This window comes from Bacillus rossius, chromosome 13 (genome assembly GCF_032445375.1).
Source record: "Bacillus rossius redtenbacheri isolate Brsri chromosome 13, Brsri_v3, whole genome shotgun sequence".
NCBI classification, from domain to species: Eukaryota; Metazoa; Arthropoda; class Insecta; order Phasmatodea; family Bacillidae; genus Bacillus; species Bacillus rossius.
In genome coordinates this window covers 14,470,431-14,495,846 of record NC_086340.1, presented here as the reverse complement: position 1 = coordinate 14,495,846, position 25,416 = coordinate 14,470,431, and the positions used below count along the sequence as shown (strand labels likewise).

Genomic DNA, 25,416 nt, shown 5'->3' with positions numbered 1-25,416 from the left:
GAATATGCGACCAAGACACCCGGGTAGACGGGAGGGGTGGAATATAAGCGCTAGTGATGAGAGTGGCGATGAGTAAGCCGAAAGGGGGGAAGTCTGGTGTCCTTGAGTATGTAGTTCACTCATTTCCCATCTGCACACTTCTCGTGGTCACGTGTGCTGACAAGCAGAGACAAGTCATTGTTAGGGACAGGAAAAATTCGCGGGTTCAATGACCTGTAGGATGAACTCCATAGTTCTACGTACACTCGGTCAAATGCCACCCACTGATTGGCTGCTGTCTTGTGAAACGTTCCAGCGTAGCAGCCTGTGATTCGATAAAGCTTTGGTGGGGTGTTTCTCATTGGCCCAGTGTCAACCAGGTGAGTTGGGAGCCAATAGCAGAGGCAGCACTGAGGTATAACGATTTGTAATTTAGCCTATCGCGAAATGAATTCGCGAATTTTTCCGGTCTCTAGTCATTGTTGACCGTACGTTACTGAAGACGTGTTTTTACAGTCAGTCTTGTTTAGCGCTTGGTACAATGTCACAAAAACGAAAAACTCATTAGCGGGGTCGTTGAAGTATACTGTCGGAGAGGGAAAAGGTAGGAGGGAAAGATAAGGCGTAGAGAGAGTTAGAGATTGGAGCGGGCAGAAACACGGTAGGTGGAGTGGGTGGGAAAGGGAATGTGTTCACGTAGCACACAGGCAGAGCATGAGTCACTTGACTGAGCAGCGTCGCTGCGTACAAGGCAAAATCAGGTAGTCCGGTGTTTAAAATTCCACTCCAGAATCTTCCCATTTAGTGTGGAGCACTTAACTATGACTTATTTTATTTTTTTACATCTTTTGCGGTACAGTATGTACTGTATTAATTGCTATTTTACTGAACATCTGTATATAAATGTTTTGTTACAACGTGAACCTACAGACGTAATATTATTGTGTAATTCATTGTATTATACATGTTCATCTTTTTACTTTGGTATAATGTTTTAACATTAAATAGTAAAGTAAATCAGCTAGCGTATTTTTAATCTTTGCAGAGGAATTCCCAGTGGTCCAATACTTACGTGAACCATACTGTACCACTTTTGCCGTGAGGTAGTAAACAAGCCCCGGAAATGTTTATGTGTAGCGGCCCACTTGCCGATCCGAGCCACACACACACTCAGCAACTCGACACAGCGTTTGGTGGAATAAGTAAATACAAAGTTTAACAGACTTTTTAATACGGCGCCACTGATTTCGCTAAAATTAATTTGGTGCAATTTTTGTTTCCCACATGTGACCATTTATAATTTACTGTAAACATGGATAATAAAGTTTAACCACTTGACACGATAGACGGTTCTTTATTTTTTTATTGTACGAATGCTAGAATCGTTTTTCCCGTATCTGCGGCCTACTTCTGCAAAAGACACGCTATCAGTAAGTAAATCTAGAATTTTTATTTTGTCAATCAAACTCGGTACTTTGCGATTCATATTCGGTTTGAAGTATCTTTACGGCCTTTCTATTTAGAAGACTTTGACCACAGAATCGTGTGTAACCGCACACACTGCACTTACTTTGTTACGGACACTGACGAAGCAGATACTGTGGCTGACACCACGAGACTGGCAGCAGCGTGTGTGCCGCACGTGTGTATGGCGGCGTGTGGCGCGCTCGTAGGCCGTGCGACAAACTGTGCGCGGCATGCGGAAAAATAAATTCAACATTTAATATTTATCTTTAAAATTTATTATTTTTATTTTTTCACCCGCGTTTAGTGAAAACTGCGGATGCAAAGTCCGCACATAAGGCGGGCTGTCTATACTGTGCGTGCTTGCCGACCTATTAGAACACAGGCGGTGTTTTATGCCTTTTGACCTTAGTCACATCGAAACATCGCGGTTATGCAACAACGCGGGTAAAAGTTATGTCCCCCGACAACCGCGTTAAATAGGGAGTGTACTGTACTATAAAGTTTCTCAGCAGGCTATAATATAGCCATCTGTGGAAATTAAAGCATGGCGATATAATCTAATCAGTGCATCTACTTATGAACTTATGTATGTGTGTTTAAGTAATAAAATACAAATGATTAAAATATGTAAATTATGTTAGATAACAATGAAAAAATAAAACACAAATTACCAACAATCCAAAATTTTTACAAGGTGATGTGTTTCAGTATACGTAATAGTATCTTGTATATATATTAGCCAAAATATTAACATGATATTAAATAACTTTTTTTTCAAAGCAATAACTCATAGACAAATAACAAAAAGTTATATCTTTTACTCCAATTTCAATGTCATTTTAGGCTTTACTTGAAAGGTTTTTTTTTAATGTGTATTGTGCTATACACAAATTTAATGCTGTAAATACTTTTATGTCATCTACCAAAAATCCTTTTACTAAAGTGTGTTATTGACATACTGACTTATTACTTACAAATAGTGAACTCGAATCAGTTTTATATCAGTTATCAGATCTAATAAATAAATGTATCGGTAATTGGATCGGTGTCATTTTTTATCCGTATCCAAAAAAAACTATTAGGTAATTTTCAGGTACATTTTAGGGCAGTATTCCAAGACATTTTGGTAAAGTAGCGAATATTCACAGTCTTTTTGGTATACAACCGTAACCTAACTCACGGGCCGTATTTCATAACATGTCCAAACCGAGTCCCAGTAATAAATAAAATTGGAAACAGTTTTAATAAACAGTGCCCTGCGCGGGCCAGAAACTGGTTTCAACGCATTTTAGCTGACTTTTTGGCAACCGTCAATACAATTATGGCAAAAATTCTAGAGATACAATTAAATGGTGTTATTTTAATTATCTCAAGTACTTTTTAAGTTGCGATTATTTCTGGTTATGACCATTAAAGTGCACAGAATGTATTCCAGGATAGTTTTACAACCATAAAGTTTCATTTGCGGCACACCAAATACATTTGGTATGTCCCCCAATATTTATGAAATTGAATATATACAAGTTAAAGGCACCAGACCCGGGTCCGCCATCTGGACGAAATCAACGAAAAAGTGAGCTCTGTGCTAGCAACAGATCGGCAACACATATAGGACACCAGTAAGGGACTGGCCGTGTCCTATTTTCCACTAGGAATACGGTTAGGGTACATGAGTAGCACATTCAACACCTGCACCCTTGAATTTTATGTCTTGGAACACTGGCCTCAATGATATTTCCCAGTAACATTATTTACGAATATGCCCGTGGACATGCACTTGAGAACAGGGAGAGGGGCTAAGAACCTACAGAGTGTCGGAGACCCAGGCGATCTCTGGCCAGTCCACCCCCTCCTCCATGCAGGCATCGAACGCCCCCAGCAGCACGTCCACCGGGCACTCCCCCTCGTAGAAGACGCTCGGGTTGGTCAGCCCGCTGACCGGCTCGAAGGCCTCGCCAACTGGGGAGCAAGCAGCACACGCAGGTGAGACACCAGCTACGCTGAAGTGTCGCAAGGAGTACCAGATAAATAGGGACAAGATTCTGTGGTTTTATTTTTAGGTCAATTTGATTTTTTTTTAAACAGCAGATTTTGGTGCTGTTTTTAATTTTTATACTTTGTGTTTATTCATAAAAATTGTGTATTATTCACAAATATGGAACTAAAATATTTCTTAACACTTATTTCATCAAAAGTCTCATTTTGACGGACACATTATGCACTTATACAATAATTTGTAATAAACATGTCTCAAAAAAAAAAACTCAGAAAAATAAAAACAAGTATCATATTTTTTAATGTTTGAAAAATTTGCCAAAGTGATTAATGTACCTATAATATTTAACTAATTATTATTGCAAAATCACATATGATATTAATTTTTTCGAATCCATTTAGTTTATACATTTTGGTATAAAAATCATGTTAAATAATTATTACATTCAATGAATTTACCATATTTATGACATTTTTGTGTTTTGTACTTAGTTTTGTCCAATTGCTGACTGATTTCATGTTTTTGGTTACATTTTGGTGCTAAATGGTGTATTAACTTGCATTTTGGTGTTATGTGTTGTATTGACATGCCTTGCAATGTTATTTTGGTTTTATTGCAAATTCACCCAATAATCTTGTCCCTACAGATAACTGATTCTTGTTACCACGTGCAAGCCAAATGTCTTGCAAGCCACGCTCTATAGTTTGATGAAAACGTGTTGCTCAAACCAGACAGAGCCAAATATTTAGCAGAGCCCTACAGAACCAGATAGTGACAACTCAACAAGGGTGCCCTTCTAAAAAAACCTCCATCGTCGTAATGTATCCACGTATCGTTAGTCAAGCACTATATGGTCAACATATTTAGGCCTCACCCCACTGATACTATTCCTACTTCCCCTTCCATCCTGCTTACACGCACACTCCTCACCCTCACGCTAACAACTTGCAAAACATCTGGCAAATGCTATACCTTACGTTTTAGTTGTTGGTATGCAAAAATTCCAGTTTGGTGCTACATGAACAGGTATTTTTTTTGTCTATTACATCAAAATATTCACCTGTCAAAGTCTTTATGCTCGCTGAAGCATCAGTTAGGAAAATACAAAATTCAAGAGAATACCAGGATTAGATTCCAAGATACCTGGTACTACAAAAGGTCTATAATCTGGCATATTCCGGGCGACGGACATGGTGGATTAGCTATTTTGTCTATAATTGAATATCAATGTAGTTCTAACAGGAACACAGAAGAAAAATTAACTCACAGTACAATGGTATTTAAAACAAGTTGTTAATAAACTTTACGTAGGAACATTATGGAAATGTGCTGCTCCCGAGCAAAAATGCTGGAACAGGAAGAACTGTAAAATGAAACAGCGAACTGAGCTGGAATCCACTCGAAGGAACACGTAAAGCGAGCGGCGTGATCGGAGCGGAACGTGCTGGTGCGCGAGGCACCCTGGAGGGGGAGGGGGTAGAGGAACGCCGTGCCCTCACCGTCGGCGGGAACGGTGGCCGGCGAGACGCGGGCCGCCACGGGCGGGACGGCCGCCGCGGAGACCACGAGGCACGGCACGAGCGTCTGCAGGGCCGTCAGCGTCCAGGCCAGCCTCTGGTCCACGTCGAGGCCGCCCCCGCGACCCGCCGAGGGGGAAGGGGGGACGGCGTCCGCGGCGCTGCTCTGTCACACGCAACACCCCACCGCTCCCGCACTGCTCCGGTCCACACTCGCAGGTTTCTTCACAACTCAAATTTAAAGTACCGTGTTTAAAAAAAACTGATTTGTGGCTGCCATGCTCGACATACAGTTTAAACTTCCCACGTCAACAGTCTGCACCAGTGATGACTAGAGACAAGATTACATGGTGAATTGTGATAAAACCAAAATAACAAAACAAAAATGCAACTTATACCATGTAATTAAGTAGCATATAACCGAAACTTTATTAAAATCATAAAAAAAAAAAAAGAATCTTTAAAGGTTTGAAATTCAAGGAATGTTATTTTCGGACAAAAAAAATTGGTAGTGCAGGGATCAGAAGAATTAAATTTAATTTGTTTTACTGTGCATCCTGTATTGAATCACTTTTAAACCACAAAAGCTTGCTAATTTATTTTTGTTATTCTGAATGTAGGTACATGTTCTAGACAAATTCCACACAAATTATTTTATCGCAAAAATGCAGCATATAAATTTTACCACTTATTTTGGTTAAGTATTACGAAACTGGTTTTATAAAAATTAAAAAATAACACTAAAATCCTGTTTTAAAAATGAAATTGGACTCAAAATAAAATCATAAAATCTTGTCTCTAATGATGACCAACTTAACTCTCTTCGAGGGCCAGATATCAATTTTTAAATAATTAGAGGGCCACACACATATGAATAAAAAATTAATTTTGCACAACTATTTTTAATGGTGTATTATTTTGTAGGATAGCAAAAAAATTTAATATATAGCATAAACAAAAATTAATTCTCTTAAAACCAGTACAGTAGAACCTCAACCCGGACGTTACGGATAATTCGGACCAGTTTTGTAAAAAAAAAAAAAAAAAAAAAAAAAAAAAAAAAAATACTAAATGAAGATTTGTCTTACGGATGATAAATCACTATATTCTCATTAGGTGTATGTATTACTCTAATTCACTTGCCAGCGGACGAGTTCACTGCACTCACCCTACCTGCAGTTTCTACACAGCAAACTGGTTAATTGATGGTTTATTCCTAGAGTCAAGCCGAAACATCGCCAAACGAGTTTCTAAAGATAAAGCGGATGCGAGATCACGCTGCTCGTAGGCGATTCACAAAACTGAGGCGGAAAATTTCACTTTTTTTTTTTTTACTACTTACTAGTTGTTTTTGTATACAGTATACATTTTATGTTTTTTTAGGTGAAAGTGTGCCAATAATACCGGAATGGCGGGATTTCACAGTAGTTACGAATGTACGTTTACCTGCTTCTCCAGCCTCAGCAGCAGGTTCGTGAGCAGCGAGCTGTGGAGTGTGGACAGCTCCTGGGCCCACTTGGCCAGCACCGGGAGCAGCACTCTGGTGGCAGAGCTGACCACGCCGGGCGACGGATCATCCAAGGCCATCAACGCCAGCTCCTCGCACTGCCGCGTAGAAAGAAGGAGAAAAATGACGTTGACAGATCACGGTCAAAGCGATAGCATTTCATTAATTTTTTAACACATTGGGTCTTAAACCACTGTGAACGATAAGGGTGAAATCTGATACCGACACATCTCTTAACGGATCCAATAACCAATGCAAAACTGATTCATTACTTTCCGTAATGACCCTGAATCGTAATAAATAGGATCGGATCCGGACCAACAGTTCACTATACGTCTGTTGTTTCTACAATGCATGGACTCTTAAACTGCAACAAATAGATTAAATTCATGAATATGAAAAATTATATTAATTTTAAAAAAACTGAGATCCAAGAAAAAAAACACGATCAGGATTTACATATTTAATACAAAATAAACCACAAAATAATGATAGTATACCAGATAATATAGTACTTAAAACAATTCTTCACGTATTTAAATTGTAAGCAAACATGGCTACCACCGCAGCTGCACATTCAGCTACTATTGGTCACACGGAATAACGTAAACTAAAGAACTGAGCATTGCAGAGGTAATCCGTACGGGTCTGAGTCCGCATGCATGCCATTGTAGATACCTCGTTCCTTGAGATCTGTTTTCATTTATGTGATCCACTTCTTTTTTTGTCATTCAGAATGAACCTAAATAGTAATAACAGTGAAAGTCTCCAGGAATTCAATATTTTTTAGTAATAAGTAAGTATCTTAATAGCATTCTTCATTAAAATGATTCTTGGTAGATGACATTAAAAGTATTATGCGCATAACATTTTTGCATAGGACAATACAAATTATGCCTTTTATTCAAACAAACATTTAATTATAACTTTAAAGATGTGTATTGGTTTTTTTAATTATCGGTTCCGAAAGATAACATTGAAAATCCAGATAATTGGTAATTATCAGTCGATATGACACTAAAACCATCACTAAGTCTGAACAGTTCGCCAGGTCATTACAGGAAGATGAAACTCAACCCAGTGCACAACCTCGTTCCGCGACTGAAACCTGAACGCTAACTTACTTGCACGTACTTGTCTGGATCGTCCATGAACGCCACGAGGAAGGACAGACTTCGCACCACCACTTCCCTCACCGACTCTTCCTTGTCCTCCAGCAACATCTGCTGCAGCATGGAGAGCATCAGGGAGTTGCGAATGGAGCTCTGGGGAACAATAGAACAAACACCCCAGCGTTCGAGCTCCCTTCCTTCGGTCAATTTTCCTGTCCCACCTATCTTATTTCACCTGTACCATGAGTACATCTGGCAAGATTACAGGTGCACTACGATACAGAGTTTGCACTGTTACTTAACCAACACTGGCAGACTGAAAAACACAACAATTGTTTGAATTTCTTTCAGAAAATATTAATTAACTTTTAATTTCAAAATTCTCAAATTTGTTACGATTTTACAACAAATAAACATGAAATGATCTTTTGTGATAGAAATGCAAACCATATCATGAAGTAGCCAGTGGCATTGCAGTAAAAAAGTTTCAGTTCTGCAATAAATTAAATTCTCCTTATTTGTACAACCCAAAAACGTTAAAAATGTAACTTTGCCAGCTAATTATGCAAAAAATATGCGCTGTATATATTTTTCATTTCGTGAAACAATTGAAAAAGTCTAAAAGTTGATTAGTGATTAATATACATATAAAATCATGACCTGAAATGGGAGGCACCCCCTTAAGAATTGTGTGATTTATCTATTACGTAACTGTTACTTGGCTTCTGTGAATCTTTTTTTTTTTTCAACTCAAATTTCCAATCAAGTATTAAATTATTCACAAATATCTGATATATATCAAAACCAATTTCAAATTTTTTTTTTACATTTTTCATAAGTTCAAGAAAAGAAATTGGTGCAGTCTGTTTTGTTGATTCAAATGATCTTACACATAAGACAACAACATATGTAATAATTTGAAATCTTAAAACAAAATTTTTACACATAAAAACAATGTATTTATAATTTTTCAGAAAACCAATACAAGTTTCTGAATATCTCATCTTAAGATTCATTTATGTTACTTTTTTTTTTCCGTAACATTTTTTTGTGAGGTATCTTACTTGATGTATCTACTGTTAACACATAATTTTTAAAAGAAAATATTCAATTTGAAATGTTGAATAGAATATCAAATTATTCACAAATATTTAATATCATATTAATCAAGAAGATCAAAATATTTTTTAGAATACTCGCATCCCTGGTAAGTACAGAAAACATTGGTGGTAATGATTATATTGCAAAGTGTAAGAGGACTTACTGAAACAAATGGCGCTAGAGCACAACATGACTCGGCCACTAGCAACCTCCGCTCCGTGTGTTTGTGGTTAATTTGCTCCCAGCACTGCGGGAGGATTTCGTTCTCAACCAGACTCGGGCCCGAACACTGCGCAATGCAAACTATTCCTGCAAAAAAAAAAATGTATATTCGTAAGCACCCAACTGATTAATCATGAAAAAAAATTATTGAGAAGAGAAAATTTATTTGCTTACCTCTATAAATCAAAATTTAATAAATGCCCAAGTAAGTCACTCTAGCACATCAAGGATTCCATACCACTAATAAAAGGTTTGATCGTACTTCCAAACAGTTTTTGAAGGCAATGTTTTCAATATTTGCCTTTTAAATATAAATTGTGCTCTTTATCTGACATGCATTTTAAATGTATATGAATAAATAAAAGTTTCAAATTTAAGAGTACTTGTACATCCATAGCACCATTAAAACTAAAACACACCAACCTGTTCTTCATGTAACACACAAATTTTCATAAATATATAAGTTCTCACTTTTTTATAAAAGTTAAAAAATAAATAAATAAATAAAGGTATCTCCATCACACATGTGAAACTGATTTGCAGCTTCCCCCCTCTCAATCTTTCTAGTTTATAAATTACTAAATTTGATATGAAAAAAAATTTGAAAAAAAAAAAAAAAAAAAAAAAAGCAAACAACCCTTCATGAATATATACAGCGGCGGATCCAGGATTTTGGTTTGGGAGGGGCTTGACCCAGCTGAGGCTAGGCTTTATCAAGGCAAACACTAAAACAATAGTGGACCCAGATGCTTTTGGGGGGGGGGGGGGGTGCTTGACCCCTTAGCCCCCCCCCCCCCCCCTCTGAATCCGCTACTGAATATATATATACACACACACACACTCTCTCTCTCTCTCTCTCTCTCTCTCTCCACATAATGGAATGAGCAATTTTTCACATGTGTTGGGGGAGGGGGGGGAGAGAAAAAACCATAAAATTTTATAGTAGTGGTTTTCACTGACATATCAAACATATCGGAAAATTTTTGAAACTGAAATACAATAAAATCTAGGTTTGTATATACACCATTATTTTGACTAGCAGGGTATTAACAAATAATTAATAATAGGGTCTATTTTAAAAAATACGCTGCTATGAGCAGAATTTTCCCTCCCTCGAACGGTAGCAGAAAAATCACGATTGTGTAGATGCACAAGAGTTAATTGTCCTTTGAATTATTTTTTCAATGGGGAATTTTGTTTTTAATATGATGTTGGACATAAGCCAGCGCTACTTTACAATGTCTCATAAGAGAAACTTGAAGAACGGACAAGCTAAATATGAATACACAAACACACGCACACACAAAACCAAGCCAAAATCCGCCTATTTCAAATGTAAGGTGCACAGACAGTACAGATAATTCGTGGAAGAAATCACCGTGATTTATTGCTCAATGGTACATGTGCATAATTGCTGCACCATTATTTTAGAGTGTCAATATGTGGAGAAAAAAATTATTGCATGAATGTCACATGATGTTTTTGGTCCCACTGTAAGATTCCGAGCGCTTTGTGTAGGTAGTTTTCCCGTATAAAACAATGTATTTTTATTTTGAAATCTAATATTCATTCGGATATTACTGCTTACGTATTTAATTAACAAAAATCCGAAGTTTTCTGATGTGTAAATTTTCTTTTAAAGACATTTTCAAATGTTATAACTTATAACCTTTATCTTTTCGTCACCGCTGTGTACCGCTTATAAAAATGTAGCCAGCGCCAGTTGGCATCATTCATGTTTGGTTATGTCGATTCCTGTATAGAGCATGCACATATAGTCGAATATCAATACAGATAGTTCATCGATTGCATGCCAAGCGCGCGCTCTGTCTAGTTCCAAGTTAACTACATTTGATAGAACCGCGCTTTCTCGTAGTGTGTACTACGACTATAGTATAGTTATGTGCTCCGACTCACGTTCGCGCCACAGTTGTTGTTTTTCTGTTTAAAATTGAACAAAATGTTTTTGTTGCATGACTTATTAATTTCAATTGTTTGGCGTGCTTTTGTATACTCTACTTTTTAAATAAACATACTTTCCATGAATAGCTTTGTTTTTATTAATAACTTTACCTAACAAAAAAAGTCTAATTTTTTCTGCATGAAAATCACACCCCTACTTTTCAAACTTGATTTTGGTATAAAATGTGCGACGATTATGCGATAAAACATGGTAGTCAGAACAATATCACAGCACAGACGAACCCAGTGGTCTGACAACGATGAGACAGTTGCGACAATAACAGTAAATACAAACAACCAGCTTGGACAACACAGCGACAAACAGAGAAACCCAACGATGATTCAAAACAGATAGCCTGATCATCACAACGACAATACAACAATGCACGTGCACAGAGTACACTAAACTAACAAACATGAGGTGGGGGCTACGTACCCGAAAGAATGACACGTCTCTCATCCTCCTGCGGTCGCTTCTTCAGATTGAACAGCAAATTCAGGAGAAGGTCTCTTTCCGAGGCTTCAGGATGCAGATGGATGGTGCTGATTATTAACGGCAGCAATTCCTGGGGGCAAAAAATTTAAAAAATTGCAGTGTGATTTTACAAATAGACGTGAACAAATTTTATGTACTGGATTTATTTTTGATTCACGTTCTTCCTTTAAGTACAGTAGAACCTTGTTAAATTGTTACTGCATATAATGTCATATTCTTAAGTTCTGATATTTTCCCCATAAGAACAATGTATTTATTTCCTGCATATATTGTTTCCAGAATGGTGCATTTTCTGCTTATAATTTTTGCTTTCTGAAATTGATCAATCTAAGAAATAAAAGTTTTAAAAACCGAACTATTCCAACACTTATCCTATCTTTAAAGTTTTAACTCGTGAAAGGTTTACTTTACACTTTATGTACAGTTTTGTTAACAAACACTGCCGTACCATAGATGCACATTTTTCAAATAGGATTTTATGCAAAAACAAAATGTAAATGTGCCAGAATAATAACACTACATGTTAGTGCTGGCTATCGCAGCGTATTGGATGTATAGAAGGTACATAAGGTTCACAGTTACATGTCTGTTGGCACCCTTGTCTTGAAAAAAAAATCCTTTTATTCCTTGCCATTCTAGTGTTTTCGAGATGTACTTAAGTAAGTCCTACAATATTTAAGTTTGCAAACTATTCTGTGAACGCAAAAAAAAAGTTTTCTATTGCTGATAAAAGAGTATATTAATTTATTTCATTAGTACGTAGGAATCCTAAATTTACTCATTTTCAAGAGGTGAAAGAATTTAAAATAAGCAAACCCACTCTAGCCATCATCACAAATTGTGAGACAATTTTTTATTATTATTATTACTTAACCTGCAATTGGGCTTTCACCCGGTGGCAAGAACTCCCACTCACTCCCCTCTCCCCCCCCCCCTCCATCAGCTTTCTCCTCAGCTCCCTCCCATCCCTGACCTCCACCATTTCCTCCCCCAGCCCATTCCACTCCCTCCCCGTCCTCACCAGGAAGGTGTTCCGCCCTCTCTCTGTCCGCCTCCAGAATGTGGCAATGTGTCTTTAAAGAGATAAAATCAAAGCTGGAAGAACGAAGAAGTTGAAAAATTGTTGGCTTGGTTAAGCAAATTCAAGCCCTAAGTGCACCCATCAGTGGATTTAAAATTATATTTACATGCATAGCTTGAGTCCATTGATAAAAAGATAAATCACTGACTTGCTATAACGATGCCAATTCAATTTTCGATTATTAATATGAAGGGTGAATTCTTCGAATCCAATCCAATTCCTTACATTTTTTCTGATGTTCAACAGAAAATAATACTAAGAAAAATTGATGATTTCAAAAATATAATTGGATTAGGTTTCATTTTATGGACACAAACTAACATTATATAAAGCTTACATAATTTTAAAAAGCATGTCCATTAGCCTAAGTTACTGTTACCTGGATTTTCTAATATAAATTTGGCCTTTTAACCTTGCATACAGTTGAACCACGTGCTCAAACTCTGCGACATTATTGTATATTATGGAAATACTACACCACAGTCAGAGGGGCTTACATTTTTATATATTAACTACAACTTATTTATCTCACTTGGTGAAAGCAGTTCTTCACAATCGTTAAAAGAAAATAAATTTTCGGTTCTGACTAAGAAAGCTATTGCATGTAGAAGCATCTCAAAATGTCGACTTTTTATGGTGAGATTTTCATACACAATTTTATATATACTTTTAAAACAATTTCGTGCTACCATTTAATTCATTTCAGAATTCTATTCAATTAACACAACTACTTTCGAACTATTGTAAATTTTTAGTAATATAAACCGTTACAAATGTTTCAGCAGCAGTGTTTGAAAATTCAGTGCTGCCAATTGCCTTTTCCAAAATATTTCTAATGTAAAATGAGCATCGTTGAACATACAAAAGGACGCCGTATTTAGAGCAAATTTGGTTATGTCGCTTTTAAACTTATTTTAATATGGGACCAGTAATCCACGGTTTATTTTTGTTAATTCTCATTAAAAACGTTTTCCATAATAATTATCCAAAGTTCAAATGGGAGCGTTATAAAACAACTTAATTTTCACGTTCACGTCACCAAGTTTTAGTTCATGGCCGTATGTATTACCGTGGCAGGTGGTACCTAAAATGCAGAGCTGCCAACCATTACGGATTTTCCGTAATTATTACGGATTTTAACCCCGAATTACGGAACATCGCTGGTTTATTACGGAAACGAGGGTTTGTGCTGCATGGTAACGGAGAAAATTCCGTTTCTGCTGTGCGTGTTTCGTGAACGCAGTTTGAATACATCGCTTGGTTGCTCAAATAACGGAACTAGTAAGTGTGCGCATGTACGATATATTGTCGAAATAAGTAAATTAATTCTCGTGTTTTCAAACAATAATGGGATGGTATTACGTCCGTTGTACGATACAACTAGTACATATTCTCGGACTTATCGTTTGAAGGCTACTTACATCACGATAATTTTTGTACGGTACTTTGGCTAACCTGTGTTGTGTTAATTTATTTCTTGAAAGCCATTTTTTTATCATAGTGTTTGTTTTTTTCGTGTCTACAGACGTGAAATTTTTTGTTTTTTGATAGTGTTGTGTTCTTACGTGCCGGTTGTAGAAATGAAGCGTGTGACAGAATAATGTGTATCTGGGGAAAAAAAAAAACACGCAATTCTTCAGAACTTTCGACTTAAATATTCAAAAGAATGGCCATGCTTGTCGTTTTCAAATGTTTGGAACGCCACGGTTTTGTAATGTATGCACGTGTGACTTTTAGATTGCACATGGTGGAAGGGATGACTGTAGACGGCATATTGAATCAAAGAAACATGCAGAACATTTTAAAGCCGTAACGAGCAATAAATCTATATCTTCGTTTTTTGGCTACATCTGAAGAAACGAAAGTAACGAACGCAGTTATTGTTTACAAGTCCTTGTGTTTGTCTTGTTTGTTTACATGACATTTCTTATCCAACCAGGATAAAATAAGCAAATAAAAAGACAGTTGTTTCAAAGTTTAACTTTGAATACTTTGAATTGAAGATTCAAAATATCCAGTAAAATTATTATTTCTTACATATTCAGATGATTGTATTGTTCAAATAGATTTTTTTTATTCATTAATTTGCATTGTATTCATATTTTTTCTTTTACATATTATTGTCCTTGTTTTATCTTGTGAGTGTGTTATAATGCCCCAGGAAAAAATTAATTGTGCATGATTTACGCGTACTTTTTTCAAATACCTAATTGCCATTACTGATGGGTGTGATTTGAGGTTGACAGCTCTGATAAATGTAGGTTGTTTACAATGGCAAAATTAGCTGCCGTGACCACATACATAAAATTTACAATATTTTCTTTTAAATTTTATTGTTCTGTTTTCAATGCGGTGCTGTTGTAAGTTGCGGGAAAGTAGGCAATGCATTTATATGTATGGAAAATGGCGGTGTAAGTAAATAAATAAATACGTTAATTACCGAAATTCGCACATCCATGTTACGTAAAAATGAGGTTCTACTGTAGCTTAAGAATTATATATACGTCCAATTTCAATATTTACTTACTTTGCGTAGGAAATGTATTTTGCAAACTTACAAAAGCAATGAAAGAATCGGTCACTGTCGATTCAAAACCATTGTATTCTGAAAACCACAATTATAGTGAATTCGATGGAACCTACCGATTCCGGAACCGGAATTGACCCATCACTACTTTTAATGTTTTCCTGCTTATCATGTTTTTTTCCTTATGCTGAAAAACTTTATAACAGGGTTCTGTGTAATTTATCTTTAACTGTAATTTATCCTTAATTTTAAACTTCCTACAGAGGGTTTAAACCACACACTGAACAATAAAAAAAGTCAATTTTGTGGTTTTACTACCATGTCAAGGTCTTTTCATTATCTGTTTCCTCTATAAGTTTATTTTTTTAAATTATACAGCACAAACTTCTCACTTTTTATTATTTAATGTGGATCATTAACCAGAAGTTTTGCTTTAGTTGTGTGTTGCTTACCAAAGAGTAATTTCCTGAAGGGATGCTCTCCTCCTCCCCCCCCCCCCCCCCCCCCCCACCCACATTGCAACAGAAGTAAAGCATAATGGCAAATATATTTTTTTTTAAGTAATCATTTTCATAAAAATTGTACAAATTGGCTTCGATGTGCAAAATAACTTGGGAAAAATAACATTTACTACATGTAGCTTAAGGAGGTTATGACCCGTTCAAGGTCATTATTTTATATCTATAATAAAATAACCAAAGTTACCAACTAAACCAGAACTTAACCCGACAACATCTCATATCGCCACCGCTTATTAATCTCACTATTTCAAATATATCGCAAGCTGAATATATATAGTCCGTCAAAAATACCAGTTTTAAAATTTTATGATGATATACATGTATGTATGTACATCTTCATATACAAATAATTCAGTAAATATGTAGAGTAGCAGTATTTGTGAAAAAAATGTTAAAAATCCAAAAATACTTTTATTATATGCTCTTTCACTTCCTCTTTTCATTAAACCAGGCGGAGATAAGAAATTCCAAATACTTTAGAAGATATAGAATTTTTTAATTTTCATATTTGGGCGATATTTGTTAAAAAAATTTTAAAAATTCTGAAAATACTTTTATTCTATGCTCTTTAACTTCCTCTTTTCATTAAACCCGGCGGAGATAAGAAATTCCAAATACTTTAGGAGATATTGAATTTTTTAATTTTCATCACAATACCTGTGCATTCATGCGGCATGCACAATTGTTTCTTGTTTTCAAATATGAATTTTTTTTTTTGCGGCGTTTACCCGCCTCTAATTTAGGTGAGTTTTTAAAGTTGCATATTTTAATGTTTTATTTGTTATTTTGATATTGTAGCGCAAGTAATAAGTAAAAAAAAAAATTACGTGAGTTCCTACTGTTTATCCTTTGTCCCGGTTTGTTAGGTCAAGTCAGTTACATTATAAATACTTTAAAACTAAACAACCATGGCAAAATAAAAAAATTGCGGCGGTCAAATGATAGCACAGGTCTTGTATTGCAAAATAAAAACTGCGATATCTCCTAAAGTATTTGGAATTTCTTATCTCCGCCGGGTTTAATGAAAAGAGGAAGTGAAAGAGCAAATAATAAAAGTATTTTCGGATTTTTAACATTTTTCTTCGCAAATACCGCTATTCTGCATATTTACCAATAATTCTGTTCATTAGCCTTCCAACATTTGTCTGTGTTCTAACACTACGATATGCAAATAAATATCTACAGTAAAAATTATTCTGCCAGTTTAGCGCCCTACACAAATGCGGCGCCCAGGTCCAAGCCCCATCTCTCTCCCCCCTCCCCACCCCTTTTCCTTTCTAGTTTCATCACTGGCTGAAACTAATCTAGAAACATAGAACCATGCAATAGGAGTCTGTGAGTATTCAAAATGTAATTGATATTCCTGAATAGTTTGGAATTCGATATTCATGAATCACTCAATATTCATGAATCATTTGAAGTTTGATTTGACATTTCAAATTTAATAATTTTTTTTATAATTATTTGTTTCCAATGGATATGCCTACACAATATAGGACTCATTCACACAGACAAAAAAAAATTTTAAAAATTTAACGTGATGAATTATTAAGAAATTTAGATTTTTCTGCAACATTATTTACAAACTGTTTTTATAACAAATAATCAGTGACTATAATTTAAAATTATTAATAATACTCTATTTAATGCATATAATTATAATCAGATCAAAAAAAATTTCAAACTAAATTTGACTGTTTTAAGGAAATGCATTGAAAGTTTTTTTTTAATTACCTTTATTTTACACCTCTTCATTATGGTTGCATGTATAGTCCTCTCATTTTTATTTTACTTTATGTTCAAATTAGATTCAAAAAATATTTTACATTTGTGAACATTGCAATTTTTGATTCAAAATTCAATTCAAATAAAAAAAAAAGTATTTGCAGAAACCTACTACGCAACAAAACAATTTCTAATTCCAGCTCTAGGATACATCCAGCTAAATTGCGAACTCATGAAGATAACAACCCAAACTACAATCTTGCCAACATATTTATTGTGATATACTCTACTTTATTTTGTCCATAAAATAAAGAGAATTTTCAAAAATGTACTTACTTCACGTTTGTTCAAAATCACATTTGGAATGATCCGTGGCAAACTGCGTCCCAAAATGTAAACCAGCCTTTCTTCAGAAATCCCATCGTTCAGTATGTCCTCCAATAGCGGAGTCTCCTGGGATCTTGCTGTGTTTACAAAGCAGCGGAGCAACACTTCCTTTTGAAATGCAGCTGGAAGTATTCTAAAAAATTAAAACCCAGCATTTAAAAACTTGGGAGAGTGTGACAAAGAAGAATTTTTTTAACGCTGTTAGCAGATTCATACCACTTAGCAATTTCAAATTAATTATTAAGTGTCCTATTTTGTTTATAAAATATTTAAATAAAACATTCAAACTGAAAAAAATAAAACAACCCTAAATAAAGAATTTGTTTTCAATTTAAAAAAAAAAGTAAGTGAATCTTTCAATACTCGCCAGTGATGATTGGACTTGATTTTCGACAAGGAATTTATTAACATTCTGCCCATCTTGTTAAAATTCATTAAGCAGTTAATACTATAAATTTTTCCACACTAAAATATTAACCTGAAACATCGTAGAACATAAAACACTAATTGTAAGTATACATTTGTGTATTTGTTTTTGCTTAAATGACTTAAGTCAATCTGTAAATACTTCCTAACAAACAAGCATTAACCTTACTGAGCTGATTCAACTTTATTATATTATAATGTTATTAAAAATTTTAAAAAAAATTCTTCTTTCAACGAGATTTGACCCACGGACCTCATGCTACCAAGACCAATAAGAAACAATAAGGATAATATGTACTATATTATAATATTATAATTTATAATCATTGTAAATCCAGTTATTTTTAGGTGATTTTTAACTTGGGATTAGTTTATACTATGACCATTTTAGTTTACCAAATATATTTCAGGGTAGTTTCACTATCATAAAATTTCATTTGGCAATGTTGGGTTTTTTGTTTTTAATTTCCGTTATTTTACACCACTGTGTAATATGTAGTTCCATGTATATTATTACTCTCTTTATTTATTGTACCTTATTTTGAATAAATTCTTCTTGGGCTACTAAGAAGTGAGAGAAAAAAAAACTTTCACTGTATGTTAAAATTTGATTAGTAAAATACATAGGTATTCAATATTTGTGAATATTGTAATATTCAATTCAACTGGAAAAAAAATTTAAATTTAAAAAAACTATTCACATAAACCCAATCAGATCCATGAGGGCATTATCCTCGTCATATTCCATGGTGGAAATTTAATTCTAGAGGCAGATCCGGCAGTTGTCTGAAGCTGTCCCGGATGGCGATAGTGATGGTTGAGCACAGTGTGACCAACGGTCAGAGATATATACTACCTAGACCGCTGATACAATGCCACGTTCCAATTCCTGTCGTAAAGGTTCCCCTTCCGTGCCCTTCCATACAAAGGAAAAAATAATAATTGCACACACTGCTTGTTTTCGGGGTATGCATTCGTGGAAATTAAAACTTTTTGAAAGGTTATTTTGAGTGGTAACAAATGTAAATTACGTTAACTTTCATAATTTTTTTTAATTTATTAGGCACAAAACTATGGATGAAATAACTTGAAGGAAAACACTGTTTCATTCAGTTACATCAACACGCGGTTTTTTCCGTCTGTGTAGCAGTCAATTTATCAATATCTGCCTGTCCCACACACAAGTAGTTCCCGTTCGCCATCGGTTAAGTGGCGCCAAAAGCGAGAGGGGATCAGAGCAGGGACTGACAGACGATGGCCGCTCGCTCACCTGGCCGGAGGACTGCTGAACAGGACGGTGGAGCTCAGCATCTCCGGGATGTTTTCCGCGGACGAGCTGGGGGGCGAGGACTGGTTTTCCACGACACCGTTCTGCGAGTGGTTCACGCGCGTCCAGCCGACATCGGTGTCCGCCAGACTGACCACTGCCGAACCGTCGTCTTCCGTCCTGTGAATATACACAACAAAAAATAAGTACAAGATCAAATCCGTTTTATCAAACGCACCCTTGCCAGAATAAATCCACAATAAAATGTACACAGCAAAGTAAGCTTTTTTTTTCTTATCAAAAAAACCAGTGTGTCATGCCCTTGTCTTTTTTTTTTTTCAGTACTGTGTAGATTTAAAACAAGTTGTAATTTTTTTAGCCACCAAACACAAACATGTACATATCATCTTTATCTCTTATATTTATCTAAAAGAATATATTAAACTTCAAAATTACAAAAGTAAAAAAATATATATTAAAATGTATAATACCACACAAATGACACTTAACATAAAATAAAATAAGAAAAATTGAAAGTTAACAAAAATTCAAAATTTTTTTAAAATAAATACCATTACAGCTACAGAATAAACCTATCAAGAATATTAAAAGGTGATTAAAAAAATTATCTTTGGGAAAATTATGTAACTCGTAAAATCAAATTACTAATTGATGCTGCCCATTTGGCTTGTCATAAAAAATGTACATAATATTATTCAGGTTTCTTAGGAAAATTATTAAAGGTAGAATCTTTAAGATGTCATGGTTGGAAAATTCTGTAATCCAGCACCAAGCAAGCCGTAAGTGATTAGAATTTTTTTCGGGTGTCTTCCGTATGTTGACCTTTACCACCAGGTGGCATTTCTGAGCTGCCGGTGTTTTTTGGTTCGCTTGGAGTTTAACATTACTGTCAGTACAGTATTTCCCGTTTTCAAGTGGGTTACATTCCAAATTTAACAGGTAAAAGCTCATACTGATTTTTTTTAAAGAATACCATTGCTTACATATATTTTTTCTCTACAGCAATTTATAAGAATTTTATTTTTCAAATACGATCATCCCATATATTAATTTTTATTTAATACTCCCGTTAAAACTATATTTAAGTTCAGTAATCCGATAAAAATAGCTAATTTAATATAACTGTGACCCCGAATGTACAAAACATCCACCGAAGGTGTACATTTTAAATCTGCAAATGTTTGCAGTCTCCACTAGAGATATGAGAGAGGAATTTTTGCAAGAAACATTTTCTGTCTGAAAATTATTTGGAAAAATAAAAATATAACCACGTATATTTTTCACAAAATTTTCCTTTTTTCCAACTAACATAGATTTATATATTAAGACACTAGTTTGATATACTAAACTATGCTGTAGTCTGTAAGCATTTATAGTGTTAAGTATTTAGCCTCTATTACAAACTTTTTATACTACTTAAAAAATTCTACATTTCCATTATATTACAGTACTGGCAAAATCTTTGAAGTAAAAAAGTAGGTACCTATACAATTAAGGAGTATGCCTGTATTTACCACCTAATCGCTCACTTCTTTTGTTATTTGGTTATTGGTACATGAAATGGTTGACAAAACTTATTTGTGCGTTTCTGTAAAAAGTATAACTCGCTGGAAAATTTCCTGGTTTTGCAGTACGCCTGTGCGAATACCAGTTTTTTACATGCGAAGCGAATATCAAATCAAATGTTTAAAATATTTGCTAAGTCAAATCAAATTGCTAACATTGTTCTCCACGAAGCTGCATCACATTTATTTCATAAAACACAGAATTGAAGTACAAAAATAATAATTTTGGGATGTTTGTAATGATTAAGTGATTAAAATTAATTGGGCCGGTTCAATAAAAATTACAAAATATCCCATGCACAACATTAATACTGAGCACTCGTAAAATCAAACGGTGTGGCCACCTTTAGATATTTTTCTCAAGCAGCCAACTTTAGTCGAGTAAAAACACACAACACAAAAAAAAATATTTTTTTTTTCGTGAGCGAATTTTTAGGTTTTCAAAGTTTTAAGAAACACACAACCGAAGCTTCAAATGAAATGAATTGAAAAATTTCTTGGTGAAGTAAAATAGGATGTTAAAAAGCGATTCGAGTGATTCGCTTGGTCGAAGCTACGCACAGGAGGCGAGGTGTGCGGGGCGCGGGGGCGGGTACCTGGAGTTCTCCGTGTCCTCGGGAAGACCCTCCTCGCTCGACTTGGCCTCCGCCTCGATGAGCTCGAAGCGCTCCGGGAAGGGGGGCGACGAGGAGGGGGTGGAGGCGGGGGCCTTACCCGCGCCGGCCGCCCTCAGCCGCTCCTCCAGCTGCCTCCTGTTGAGCTCCAGGCCCGCCAACTGCTCCCGGGCCTCGCCGGCCTCGCGCCTCTGCGACACACCCCGGCAACACCCCAGGGGCTCAACAACAGGGAGGGGGGGGGGGGGCAAGGTTATTTTGCCCCCCCCCTTCTGAAACCTTGAAGTGGGGGCAAAGAAAGTGCTGCGTAATCAATTTCTAGATAGTAAAACTGCTTAAATAGCACCATTTTCCACCTTGAAATGCAAATTTTTCCCGGGGGAGGACCCCCGGACCCCCCCTGGCTATAATAGGGGAGGATCGATGATTCTTTATAAAAAGGTATATTGCGCCCCCCCCCTTAGGAAATTTAGTCGTTATGCTTTCGAGGCACGTCAGCGCGCAAACAAAATGTGCTAATGAAATTTACAGGGATGCGCGAGTATCCGATTTTTTCGGGTACGGTTCGAATCCACAATTACCCGAACCCGGAATCGTACGTACGTGGATTCGAACAGTATCACGAATATTCACGAAAGTTATAAATTAATTTAATACGGCTCAAAGTTATACAAGCTGCGAAAAATAAAATTACGGCTACTATCACGTAAGTATTTATAATATGATGTATCAAAGAAAGGTATATAAATTAAATAATTAACACAGTGGCATTAAAAGAATTTCGAGATTTCGAGAGCTTGAACTATAATTACGAATTCCGTCGTATAGCTAACTTTAAGCTAAAAACAATTATGTACCTACAAGAAAAAAAAGTCTTGGCTGTTTATTGGAGAAAAAATGGTTTTGTTTGCTGAAACGTTTATAAAACTGAGATTTCCCTGTGGCGTGCAGTTTATTATGATTGAGTTGGAGAATTGAATATGTTTTGGTTTTCATATTTTAAAGTGTTTATTATTAATTAAGTTTACATAATTATAAACATTTCCATCTCAGTGTAATAAATAATTGTCAGTAGTTACAGTTAGAAAAAAGAGCTCACACATTATTTTTAAATTAATCAGTTATTTTTAATTATTCTGTGCTTAATATTCGGAACCGGATTCATATCTCAAATATTGCCAAGGATTCGAATCGGATCGAACCGAACTGAAAATCAAGGATTCGCACATCCCTAGAAATTTAATCCTTTGTTCAGTTCTTCGAACGCACGATATACAAAGTATAGCCTTGTTTTAATGGTAAAACAAATTTTACTAGTTTTTGATTTCATAATCAATAACATTTTTTTATTCCAATTAAAAAAATATCATTTAATTCAGAAGATAAAAAGATAAGATCTTATCTCTGTGGCAAGACTGATAAAAAGAAAGCTTCTAATATAGCTTCTTGTTGACGTTGCGGCAGATGAGTGGCTAAACGACTTAGTGGAGGAACAACAAAATGAATTTATTTGTTTCAGCGAGGAAAATAGTTGCTCCAAGAAAACCCCCTTACTCTCTGCGACATCCTCCAATTTCCAACTTGCAAAAAAAAAAATATATATATATATATATATCTGGGTTTGATCCAGCTGGGAATGAACTAGATCACTTGGTTAGGACACCAGTGGTGGACCTGGACTTTGTGGAGCCCTGGGCTATTTTCTTTTATGGAGGCCCACCCCTGAAGATTTGAAAAATTAACTCTTTCAAACAAAAATTTTAAGCCAATACGGAACTAAAGCACACTCGCATAATTTTACGTTGCAATAAAATATTTGCGAGCTTTTCTAACATGGGATTGTGAATTTGAAATTTATTGGTACTGACCAGTATTTTAATTTATATGCTAACACAATTTTTTTTTATTTTCCTTTTCCCCATTAAAACCTGTATTATTAACTGAACGCTAGACAAACAAGTAATACAAAAAATTCAAAACACTGGCTTGCCCTGCCCTGGAACCGGCCCTGCTGACCACTCAAACAATTATATTAGTGTTTACAATGAACCAATCAGAAAATGATACAAATAATATTTTAATAGATGAAACATCATTTAAGAGCAATTATAGTTTTGCTAACTGAGTCTACTTAGTAGATTATGCCTTGTTTGTTATGAAATGTATATGTACTTATTTCATATAAACTGTCATAACTTACTTCCATTTCGTATTAATATTAACCAACTTGTCTTGCAAATATTTTTTGTTACTATCCTCTGTTGATATTAGCGGTTGTAATGTTTGTTCTTGTCTTTTAAGTGTATAGTACTTTGTGTACTAGCAGGTTTTATGAAGTGCCTGCTAGTGTCAGTTGGCTATCGGCTGGTAGTGCCTACCCGTTCATGTTTTCTCTTTGCAGATGGTGCCTACCTGCACTTAGTGCCTACATGGGATAGGTACTCGCATGGCTGTAGGGCCTACACTATCCTTTGTACGTTCCTTATGTCGTGCACACTTAAAAAGTTCCCAAACTGGTGGGCATGTTACGAATCGAAATAAAATAAAATAAAATAAATGGACTGCGTACCAATTCCCATATCTGGTTCTCCATTTCGATCTTGTCGAGTTCTTCGTCCGTCTGCACCCCCACGCTGCAGCACGGCACTTGCACGTGTCGCATGAACTCTCGATACAGCGTCAGGAGTTCCAGGGGCTTCGGGATGTTGAGGCCGACGTCGTCCCAGTCTTCAAAATCCTGCAGCAAAAAAAAAAAAAAAAATAGGTAGAGAGTACGATGTGTTGCCAAAAATCAAAAGTGCACGTTCGCGCGCCGTTCGAGAGTTACCTGGTCTTCGTTTTCATCGGCAAACGTGATGGAGGTGAGTTTGTAGCCATGCAAGAGCAGGTACTCATTGATGAGAAAATTAAGAGCCCTCTGCTCATGTGGCTTGATGCCTTCGCTCTGACACTGCTTGAAGGATCCTGCATCCGGTGTCGTGGCTTCGGATTCTGGAAGAACACGGACAGACAGAACTGTGACACGCACACCTAAAAATAATTTTTTTTTCACAAGCAATAGTCTCCTCAAAAAGCAGCGTGTTCTTTTTGTCTGGAAGCGATGTTGTGAAAAGTGCCTGGATCGTGCATTAAAGTATTCAACACATGAAACCCACGGGTTGGTCTCCAGGTAGATATGCCCCTTAAGAGGTGACAGGCCCAAGTCAAGCTTATAGACAACAAAGGACATATCAGAGAGAATTAAGGTATTCGAGTTTAATTACTGTACATTTTGTTGTGATATATGATCTAAATAAATTTGTACACAGCACCAAATATGCCTGTAATATTCAGTGTTCATATTAAAATTAAAACTAAAAATTTTTTACTAAATGACGACATGTGACAGAGTGGCAAATTTTTTTATCAATAACAGTGCTATGTTCCCATTTCGGTTTTACAGCCCAATGAAATTCATCAGGAACATTAATCAACTCTTCATCCCTTCTAAGTGCAATATCTGATGAGAAAATTTGGGACAAGGAATGGGGCAGCTAAATCCTCAAATAATATGAAATCCTTAGTATTTAAATGATTTAATGTTCAAGGAAAAAGATTTGATAAAAATGTTAGAGGAATAAAGTAAATTTAAAAAACCAACATCGATAACCTCTAAATTTACTAGGTAAAATTGTTCTTTATACCTATCATGTCACCATTTCCCAAGATATTGTATGTACTTTCAAGATGTAATACTATATGAATAAAATATATAAAATGTATTTATTCTGAAAACTTAGTTTGTGAAACAAACATTTAAAGGCTTAAATATTCCAACACCATAGTTATTATTTTTAATTTCTTGTATATTATTTTATTTTTGACCTTTAGAGACCTAGATTCAGATTCAAGGTGTATTTGAACTCGTTGGGTTTTGAATTTGA

At 35.6% G+C, this 25,416-nt stretch overlaps 1 protein-coding gene across 2 annotated transcripts in view; it reads right to left on the bottom strand.

The window, feature by feature from the left end:
* The window catches only part of LOC134538259 (RAB11-binding protein RELCH homolog), a 57,497-nt gene that overhangs the window by 26,553 nt on the left and 5,528 nt on the right, over positions 1-25,416 (bottom strand). For both annotated transcript variants that reach the window (XR_010076114.1, XM_063379410.1), the window contains exons 3-13: positions 24,321-24,484; positions 24,063-24,230; positions 21,476-21,684; positions 19,297-19,473; positions 17,550-17,733; positions 11,300-11,429; positions 8,843-8,988; positions 7,591-7,731; positions 6,406-6,564; positions 4,942-5,125; positions 3,255-3,405 (exon numbers count right to left, since the gene is read on the bottom strand). Coding sequence is in view for 1 of the 2 variants with exons in the window: in XM_063379410.1 (XP_063235480.1) it covers positions 3,255-3,405; positions 4,942-5,125; positions 6,406-6,564; positions 7,591-7,731; positions 8,843-8,988; positions 11,300-11,429; positions 17,550-17,733; positions 19,297-19,473; positions 21,476-21,684; positions 24,063-24,230; positions 24,321-24,484 (1,813 nt within the window). In the remaining variant the exon portion in view is untranslated. The remainder of the gene's footprint in view (positions 1-3,254; positions 3,406-4,941; positions 5,126-6,405; positions 6,565-7,590; positions 7,732-8,842; positions 8,989-11,299; positions 11,430-17,549; positions 17,734-19,296; positions 19,474-21,475; positions 21,685-24,062; positions 24,231-24,320; positions 24,485-25,416) is intronic.